Source organism: Orcinus orca, chromosome 4 (assembly GCF_937001465.1).
Source record: "Orcinus orca chromosome 4, mOrcOrc1.1, whole genome shotgun sequence".
NCBI classification, from domain to species: domain Eukaryota; kingdom Metazoa; phylum Chordata; class Mammalia; order Artiodactyla; family Delphinidae; genus Orcinus; species Orcinus orca.
In genome coordinates this window covers 5,117,149-5,127,668 of record NC_064562.1, presented here as the reverse complement: position 1 = coordinate 5,127,668, position 10,520 = coordinate 5,117,149, and the positions used below count along the sequence as shown (strand labels likewise).

The window sequence follows — 10,520 nt, the reverse complement described above, 5'->3', positions numbered from 1 at the left end:
CATGGATTATCAGGTGGTCAATATTATATTTCTGGGCAGGCTGGAATTAGCTGTTGGTTCATTTATTCATCTCACAAACATTTCTTAAGCATCTATTGCATGACAGTCTCTGGAAATTGAAATATGAATAAAGATGCTTTTCCCCTGAACTGGGAGTGAGATTCTAGTAGGGAGGCGGACAAAATAGATAATTGAAACAACGTGGTAGCAGTTTAACAGGTAGGTATAAACAAGACGCCGTAGAAGTTAAAGGGGCGTGAAGGAGCCAGTGGTCAGCTCTGTCTGCAGGCATCCTCCTGGGAGAGGAGGCACGGGCTCTGACTCTCAGAGGACAGAAATATTCACATAAGAACATTATCGGAAGAGCAAATGAATGGGTAAAGGCTCAGAGGAACGAAAGAGCATCACACGTGATGGGAACCACAGATAGATTAATATGACCAAGGTACAGATTGTGTTTAAGGACGTGTTGAAATACGGGGCTGGGAAAAATGCATAAACAATGATCTTATTCATTTAAAATATAATTTCTAATTGTATTTTATCTAGCCAGGGCTTCTCAGATGCCTCTAAGCGTGGTTTGTGATTTTTGTCTGTTCGGTTTGTGCAGTGACAGCCCTCTGCAGAACATTCCTTGGGATATGTTGGAAGACAGTGTTGACTGAGGCTGCCAGGTCTGTGGGGACGTACGGCTGCTCTAGATCTAGAACCTGAACAGGTCTCTTCTGGACTTGATGTTGACAGGTAAGGAAAAGACTGGATGCCGCTCCTGGGGATGCTACAGCTGTGTCTTGTCTGTTCCTGGAGGCTGGAACACTGAGCTGTTAGAAGGAACACCCTGCCTTCCTGTCATAAAGAGTCCCTAGCAACCACCTAGTTCGGGTCACAGACAGGGAGAGGAGAGACAGCAGAGTCTTTGGCTGTTTCTGGTGCAGATAAACTGGTGTGAGGAAGCTGAGAAAGAAAATCCAGTAGCACAGCTACAACCATGGCAGGTGTATCCTTTCAAGAGCCAGTACCGACCATAGTGGGGAGGCGGATGGTTTTTACAGGTAAAGGGCTTTTGAGTGTCTTTCACAAGGAGAGTTAAGCTTTCTTTACCCCTCACCTATATGATGCTCACGTGACAATGGACATGAGAACGAAAGAAACATGTTTATTTTACACGATTCTGTTACTCTTATGCACTCAGTCTGGGCGTCGACACCAAGCTGCCGTGAACAGCTGTTCCCGTTCTCACGACATCTGAGCTAACTTCCACAAAGGAATATTTTTGTATCATAAAGTTTATGTTTTGTGTAATGGGGGCTGCTCCGATGTTGATAAAAAGTATACTTGTGATCAAATTTTCATTATTACTGATTTAAGTTCCTTGCATTTTTATACACTTTGACATATTTGGTTGATAAAAATTTGAGCAGGACGTGTAGTAAGCTCAGTAAAATTGTCGGCTGGCATCTTGTTCCTTCAGCTTGCTTTAAGTGATTTGGGTGGTGTGTGTGTGTGTGTGTGCAATTATGTGTGTGTATAACTGAATCCCTTTGCTGTATACCTGAAACTAACACAACATTGTAAATCAACTATACTTCAGTTTAAAAAAGTGTAGTTAAATAGAATATGACTAATTGTGATGTCTGTGAGGAATAAACCACGTTTAATCTCATTTCCTTTATATTTTCAAATCACAAGCCTATTTTTAAGCATGCCGCTTGCTCATCTGTAAATTCCCCTCCAATCATGAGAAGCCTGGCTCCCACTCGTTGCTGTCCGTTCACTTAATTGTTTAATTTTCAGTATATGTATATACACGTATCAGAATCGTTAACCAGTTCTCCAGGGGAGAAAACCTTATCAACCAGAGTACGGTGCTTCCTTGACGTTCTCTTGCCCTTGGGCTTACAGGCTCTGCTCGTTTCCAAAGTTACTTGGGTCGGGACCTTGCCCCAGCCCCTCCAGTGAGGCTGCTTCATACACCTGTCATGCAGTTAGATTCTCCTGTCACTGTCTGAATTGTCCTGGAGTTCCCTAAACTCCTAAATGATTGTTTTAAAATTTATTTTATTGAAGTATAGTTGATCTACAATGTTGTATTGATTTTTGCTTTACAGCAAAGTGATTCAGTTATACATATGCATGTATATTCTTTTTTATATTCTTTTCCATGATGGTTCATCACAGGGTATTGAATATAGTTCCCTGTGCTCTACGGCAGGTCCTTGTTGTTGACCCATCCTGTATGTAATAGTTTGCACCTGCTGACCCCCCCCCCAGTCCATTCCTCCCCTCTCCCCCCTCCCCCTTGGCAGCCACCAGTCTGTTCTCTGTGTCTGTGAGTCTGTGTCTGTTTCCTAGATAAGTTCCCTAAATGATTTTTTGAAATTGTATACATCAGGGTTTCCTCTTTGTGCTGTGAAGTCGACAGGCTTCGACAACTTGGTAAGGCCGTGTACCCACATGACCGTATCATACAGAACAGGTTCACCCCTCTAAATGTCCCTGTGCTTCACCTACACACTCCCCACTTTTCTCTCCCTGAGACCCTGGCACCACCGATCTCTTACTGTCTCCATAGTTGTGCCTTCACCTGAGAGGCCTAGAGCTGGAACCACACAGTGTGTTGCCCTTGCAGACTGGCTTCTTTCATGTGTCAGTGGGCACTGAGGCTTCCTCCATGTCGTTTCACGGCTTGGAGTGCTCGTTTATTTTATCACTGAATAACCTTCCATCGTATGGTTGGATCATAACTGTTTACCTAATCATCTTAGTGTCTTGCGGTTTTTGGCAATTCTGAAAAACAACTTCTATAAGGCTTTTGCATGGGTATGTTTTCAACTCAATTTGGTAAACACTTACTTAGCAATGGGATTGCTGGATCACGTGGTGAGACTCTGTTTAGCTTTGTAAGAAACTGCCAGACTGTCTTCCAAAGCAGCCTGCACCACTTTGTGTTCCCACCAGCAAGCAGAGAGCGAGAATCCCTGTTGCTTTGCACCCTTGTCAGCATTTGGTGTTTCTTAGTTTTTACCTGTAGCCAGTCTAACTGGATGTAATTACATCTCACTGTTGTTTTAATTCCCTAATGACCAATGATCATATACTTACTTGCCATCTGTATATCTTCTTTGATGAGATGTCTGTTCACAATGTTTGCCTATTTTATAATTTTTTTTCTTATTGTTGAGTTTTAACAGTTCTGTATATATTTTAGATTCAAGTCCTTTATCAGATAAGTGTTTTGCAAATGTTTTCTCCTGGTCTGTGGCTTGTCGTTTCATTTTCTTAACATAGACTTTGATAGAGCACAAGTTTTTAGTTTTAGTAAAGCACAAGGAATCATTTTTTTCTTTCATGGATTGTGCTTTTGATGTTGTATCTAAAAATTCAAAACCAATTCCAGGGTCCCCTAGATTTTTCTCCTTGTTTTCTTCTAAAAGTTTTTACTGTGTGGTGTTTTCATTATATCTATGATCCATCAAGGTGATTTTTGTGTCTTTTATTTTATTTTTTTATACTATTTATTTATTTATTTGGTTGCTCTGGGTCTTATTTGAGCAGGAGGGCTCCCTAGTTGCAGCTTGCGGGCTCCTGAGTCATGGCATACGAACTCTTAGTTGCGGCATGCATGTGGGATCAGGTTCCCTGACCAGGGATTGAACCTGGGCCCCCTGCATGGGGAGTGTGGAGTCTTATCCACTGCGCCACCAAGGAAGTCCCCTTTGTCTTTTAAAGTTTTCGTTTCCGCCAGCTAATTGATTTCCTTTTCGCTTTAAGCCAGTTTGGGTTGGCTTTTCTCTCACTTCCAACTGTGAAAGAGTCTTAATTGATACTTGAAATTTCTTCTAATCTATGTCAGTGTGTACTTAGTTTCATGTATTTACGTAGCTCAAATTCTTGTCACCTTTGATAGGTTTAAGGTTTTTCATTATATTGATACAAAATAATTAACTTCATATTCTCCTGTATTTTATATTTAGTCTCCAAATTTTCTCTTATAGTAAAGCTACATGAAAACTTTTGGGTAAATTATTTTTCCCTTTCTGTTATTTTCTTGTGGTATATTTACAAAGAGTGGAATTAGGTGGTGAAAGGTACAGACTCCTGTTGAGGCCACGAACTTCAGAGGATTGTATAAAATACTATGAACAATGTATTTGTATTAAAAGCCTGCAAATAGTTTTAAAAATCACTTTTACTTATTTATTTTTAAAATATTTATTTATTTATTTGGCTGCATTGGGTCTTAGTTGCAGCGTGTGGGCTTCTCTCTAATTGTGGCATGCAGGCTCCAGAGCGTGTGGGATCAGTAGTTGTGGCGCGCGGGTTTAGTTGCCCTGCGGCATGTGGCATCTTAGTTCCCTGACCAGGGTTTGAACCTGTGTCCCCTGCATTGGAAGGCGGATTCTTTTTTTTTTTTTTTTTTTGTCCTTTTTGCTGTACGCAGCCCTCTCACTGCCGTGGCGCCTCCCGTTGCGGAGCACAGGCTCCGGACGCGCAGGCTCAGCGGCCATGGCTCACGGGCCTAGCCGCTCCGCGGCATGTGGGATCCTCCCGGACCAGGGCACGAACCCGTGTCCCCTGCATCGGCAGGTGGACTCTCAACTACTGCACCACCAGGGAAGCCCTGGAAGGCGGATTCTTAACCACTCGACCACCAGGGAAGTTCCCCATTTTTATTTATTTTTGATAATGGAGAGGTATATATCAATCTTTTTTTGATACAACTTTTAAAAAGTTTGTTATGGGGCTTCCCTGGTGGCGCAGTGGTTGAGAGTCCGCCTGCCGATGCAGGGGACACGGGTTCGTGCCCCGGTCCGGGAAGATCCCACATGCCGTGGAGCGGCTGGGCCCGTGAGCCATGGCCGCTGAGCCTGCGCGTCCGGAGCCTGTGCTCCGCAACGGGAGAGGCCACAGCAGTGAGAGGCCCGCGTACCAAAAAAAAAAAAAAAGTTTGTTATGACTCTTTTAAAATATATCCCACTTACCTGTTACTTATATCAATTTCCACATTTGATCACATAGCTTTTTTCTTTTTCATTTGCTGAACTATTTAAAAGTGAATTCCAGATATTCTATTGATATTATTTCACTCCTGTATGTTTCACTGTGCATCTCTTAAAAAAAAAAAGAACATATTCTTACATAGCCACATTGATATTATCATACCTAACAAAATTAACACCTATCCTGTGACATTATGTAATAACTAGTCCGTGGTAATATTTCCCTCATTGCCTCTAAAATGCATTTTTATGATTGATCGTGAAAATACAGATTCAAGCTAGGTCCACACATTCATTGCATTTGGTTGCGTTGTCTCTTTTGGTGTCTTATAAGCTGGTATAGACTTCTTTTTTTTTCTTGTTGCAGAAATTGTGTCAGTCATCCAGTAGAAATACCCAACATTCTGGATGTGGCTACTGTCATGTCATTTAACGTGTTCCTCTATCCTCTGTATTTTCTGAAAATTGAATTTGGCTGTTGAGTCTTGATTTTAGTAGGTTCAACCCTTTAGGGAAGCTTGTTTCTTGAATGCTGCTGTGGTCAACACATCACACATTAACTTTTACGCAGGTCAGATGTTACAACGTCAATTTCTCTAAGGCCCATCACTTAGGACCTTTCTAAGTTATTGGAACTTAGCCTCTTTTCCCTCCAAGTTTGGAACTGATCTCAATGGAAAGTCCATGTTCTTATAAAAGTGTTGGCAAAAGTGGGTATGTACCCTGGTTAGGCAAATGAAAAGTGGATTTGCTGCATATTTTACGTCAAATATTGCATCATTGCAATAAAAACATAGAAAATATTTTGTCACTATTAATAACTAATGTAAAAACAATAAAATATCATGAGAAATAGTTTAAACAATTACCTCAAATGCTGATATGTAAGGAAAAACTAACCAGATTATAAGAGGATGAGAAAATAGCTGAGAAATTTTGCAGCAACTTTGAGGGTGATTTCAGAGCACTTTTAAGAGTTTTATAGTGTTTTTGTTAATGCCTAATTTAATTTTAAAATCAAATTTTCCCTTTTTTGCCATAAGTGTAACACTCCTCATACTTATCATTGGTAGCTATAATTGTTTTAATTTCAATTTCTTTCATTTCTAGTGAGATTCCATTATTCCGTGAGACCATTCACACTGTATATTTACTTAGTGTACTGTGACTACCGAACTAATCTGACCACTCATCAAGTTTTATTTTTCTACCCAATTTTAATATTTTTCCCTTTAAAACATATTTCAGAAAAAAATTTGATTCTAAATTTTTATCATAGAGATTTGAAATCCAATGTAACAAATAGAAATTGAATCCCTATTGAATACTAAAAAGTTGTCCACGAGCTTCGGAGGATACAAAAATGAACAGGAGTAAGATGTTTTCTGTCTTCTAGAAGCATGTAGAACATTATAGGTTATCCTGTTATCTTATTTAATCTAAATATCCATCACAGGTGTCCCCAGAGTGTAGTGTGACATTGAAAGGAAACACAAACCCAATTCCAAAGGCCTTGAGTCAAGTAGAAGAAGTGGGAATGGAGGACCATTACCTCATTGGACACTCCACAAACTACGCCCTGTGCTTTGTTTTCTTTTGTCTCCTACTCATTTCTTTTGACTGTCATAATTAGAGCACAGATTGTCTCCTCCATGAAGGATGTATCTTAGATTTTATTTATTTTGCAACTAATAAAGGGATAGAGATTCAAATGTCAGTGGGTCCGACTTTGAAAACTTTTTAAAAAGTTGATATGTAACATATACTCTAGTAAGTATGTTCGTCTAGCGTTCAGCTTGATAATATTTTACACAGTGAACACACTGATGCCTTTACTTTTTACATCAAGATCGTGAATATTTTCATCATCCTAAAATGTTCCTTTATGTCACTTCCCAGCCAATCCCACCAAACTCAAACTGTTTTTATTTTTATAATCCATATGTTTTTGATAACTATGAGTTTAATCTGATAAGGTAAATTATTGTCTGTATTTTTAAAACATTTTATTTGCTGGCTTATTCTTTCATGTAAGTTTCATTATCACTTTGCTAAGTTTTATTACATAGTGAAGAGATTTTATAGATAATGTTATTTTGGCATTACAAAGGTCTTACTATGAAAACTAATATCATAAACAAAATTCTGAAGAGATCTTAAAGTATTTTAGAGCATGGTTATGTATTTTTACAACATCTGTTTGCAAACAAATGATACTGCTTACCCAATTGCAGGTCCCATGCTGCTTTAAAGTTACAAAATTACATTTAAAAAATACATTTTTTCATTCAGATTTTTAAATGAATTCCCACTTGGTCCAAATTGAGAGATTGATGGGATTATTACTATGGGATGTTAAATTAAAAAGGCACGTTCCTAGAGGGGTGGGATAGGGAGGGTGGGAGGGAGACCCAAGAGGGAGGGGATATGGGAACATATGTATATGTATAACTGATTCACTTTGTTATAAAGCAGAAACTAACACACTACTGTAAGGCAGTTATACTCCAATAAAGATGTTAAAAACAAAATGGCACCATAACAGATAATCTAATTTAACCCATCATTTTTCAGATGACAATACTGAGGTTCAGAGAGCTAAGTGACCTGCTCGAGATCACACAGCTTTAACCTCAAGGTCACACAGCCTTGATCAGAAGGACGGAAGCCTCTGCCTGCTTCTTGTTTATATGATGTATTTATGTGTGTTATATCCAGATTACTGACTAAATAAATATATTAATATATTTTTTCAGCCATCATAGATCTACTAGAAAATCTGCATATGTAAACCAGGAATATTGCAGAATTCCACCTTATAAAGGAGTGATCACAACATGGGACTTCTGTTAGAAATATATTAGAATTGGAAATACTGTCTAGGAAATGGCCAAAAACCAATATGATGAATGAAGCTTTAGTGATGGGAGAAGTACATAAACATGTATGTGATTATGAACAGCTCACTCCATTAGTCTGGGTTTCAGACCCATTTATTCATCTTGGTTTTTGCCTTGTGAAACGGTCACACTCATAGTCATGTCTCAAATTCAATTATTTTAAAAATAGAAAATGACTTCACACAGAAATGCCAGTGGTTTCCTATTTGAAGAAAGAATCAAATAGTCCTGCAAATTCAGCTTAAGTCTCATCACTATAATTCAGGAAGCAAATACGTCCCGTTTTAAAAAACTAATTCATGACAAAAGCTTACACATTTTAATGGGCCTGACACACTTGGCTAATCTGCCTTTTATTCTATAGTCGTAGTGTGTGATTTGCCTGAATCATAATTTATCTACAAGTGAAAGCAGTTTCAAGTCAATCCTACCTTAAATTACTGATCATGTGAATCATCACCAATGTGACTCGCAGGAAAAAAATATTAGTTGCTGGCATCACTTTGAAAAGCATCTAAACCAACCCGGTAGAAGAGGACTTCTAAGGACAAGCTTTGTCTCATACTCTATTTTTCTGTTTTGGGGTTTTTTAAGACAATATACACCTTTATTGCATGAAGTAAGAGCGAAAGGAGAAGAATTGATTAGACTTTCTGGGCTTTGATTTGATTTTCCAAAGTTGACACTTCGTAGGTTACATTAGTATCGCTTCCTTAAATCAGGGAGAAATGCTCAGGATTAAGCAAAAAATGTTCTTTGCTTTTGAGACAGGGCTTGAAAAAATTATTTTGTCAAAGATTAGTGGATAGTTCTGTGTGCTAATGTGCTACCTGTGAGGAAATCAACATGAGAAGCCTGCTTCAGGAAGCAGGGCTGTCAGGTTAGCTGTCATCTCAGCTGCTTCTCCTAACCTTTTTCCTTACTTTCTTTTTATTGGAGTGTAGTTGATTTACAGTGGTGTGTTAGTTTCAGTTGTACAGCAAAGTCATTCAGTTATACATACATATATATTCCTTTACAGATTCTTTTGCCATATAGGTCATTACAAGATGTTGAGTAGAGTTGCCTGTGCTATACAGTAGGTCCTTGTTGGTTATCTATTTTATATATAGTAGTGTGTATCTGTTAATCCCAAACTCCTAAATTTTTCTTGCCCCTACTTTCCCTTTGGTAATCATAGGTTTGTTTTCTGTGCCTGTTTGTTTCTGTTTTGTAAATAAGCTCATTTGTACCATATTTTTAGGCTCCACATGTAAGTGTTATCATATGATATTTGTCTTTCTATGTCTGACTTACTTCACTTAGTATGATAATCTCTAGGTCCATCCACATTGCCGCAAATGGCATTATTTCGTTCTTTCTTATGGCTGAGTAATATTCCACCGTATATATGTACCACATCTTCTTTATCCATTCATCTGTCAATGGACATTTAGGTGGCTTTCATATCTCGGCTTTTCTAAATAGTGCTGCAGTGAACATTGGGGTGCATGTATCTTTTCGAATTAGACGTTTCGTCTTTTCCAGATATATGCCCAAGAGTAGGATTGCTGGATCATATGGTAACTCTATTTTTAGTTTTTTAAGGAACCTCCATACTGTTCTCCATAGTGGCTGCACCAATTTACATTCCCACCAACAGTGTAGGAGGGTTCCCTTTTCTCCACACCTTCTGCAGCATTTAATGTTTGTAGACTTTTTTTTTTTTTTTTTTGGCTGTGTTGGGTTTTCGTTGCTGTGCGTGGGCTTTCTCTAGTTGTGGTGAGCGGGGGCTACTCTTTGTTGCAGCGCTAGGGCTTATTGCAGTGGCTCCTCTTGTGGTAGAGCATGGGCTCTAGGTGCGTGGGCTTCAGTAGTTGTGGCACACGGGCTCAGTAGTTGTGGCTCGCGGGCTCTAGAGCACAGGCTCAGTAGTTGTGGTGCACGGGCTTAGTTGCTCCGCGGCCTGTGGGATCTTCCCGGACCAGGGCTCGAACCTGTGTCCCCTGTATTGGCAGGCGATTCTTAAGCACTGTGCCAACAGGGAAGTCCTCGTAGACTTTCTAATGCTGGCCATCCTGACAGGTGTGAGGTGATACCTCATTGACGTTTTGATTTGCATTTCTCTAATAATCAGTGATGTTCAGCATCTTTTCACGTGCTCATTGGCCTTCTGTATTTCTTCTTTGGCGAAATGTCTATTTAGGGCTTCTGCCCATTTTTTTCTTTTTTTTGATATTGACTTGTATGAGCTGTTTTGTGTATTGTTGGTTGCATGGTTTGCAAAAACTTTCTCCCAGTCCATGCATTGTCTTTTCCTCTTAACCCTTGTGACCGCGGTCTTCTTATCGGTAATTTGAGGCTAGTAGTACCTGTTTCATAGCATATTCTATGATGACCTAATGAAGTGCCTGCATATAGTAAGAATTCAGTGACTTTTTAAAAAACTAATTTATCCTATTTATCTTCTTGAGAAGCTGATAATCTGAAGGGGGTAGGAGCTAGGAGAGGACACAAACATCATCTTAGAATCCTATTTTTTTTTCCGTAACAAACCAGCCAAGTACACATTATTTCCTGAAGTCTTAAGCCATAGGTGGGTTTTTAATGGGCACAGAGAGAAATAATCTAAGACTATCTA

General features: G+C 39.2%; 1 protein-coding gene across 1 annotated transcript in view; it reads left to right on the top strand.

Moving 5' to 3' along the window:
* Positions 1-765: 765 nt before the first annotated feature.
* The window catches only part of C4H4orf45 (chromosome 4 C4orf45 homolog), a 94,039-nt gene continuing 84,284 nt past the window's right edge, over positions 766-10,520 (top strand). The window contains exon 1 of the mRNA XM_049709041.1: positions 766-1,052. Within this exon, the coding sequence (XP_049564998.1) occupies positions 989-1,052 (64 nt within the window). The 5' untranslated portion in view covers positions 766-988. The remainder of the gene's footprint in view (positions 1,053-10,520) is intronic.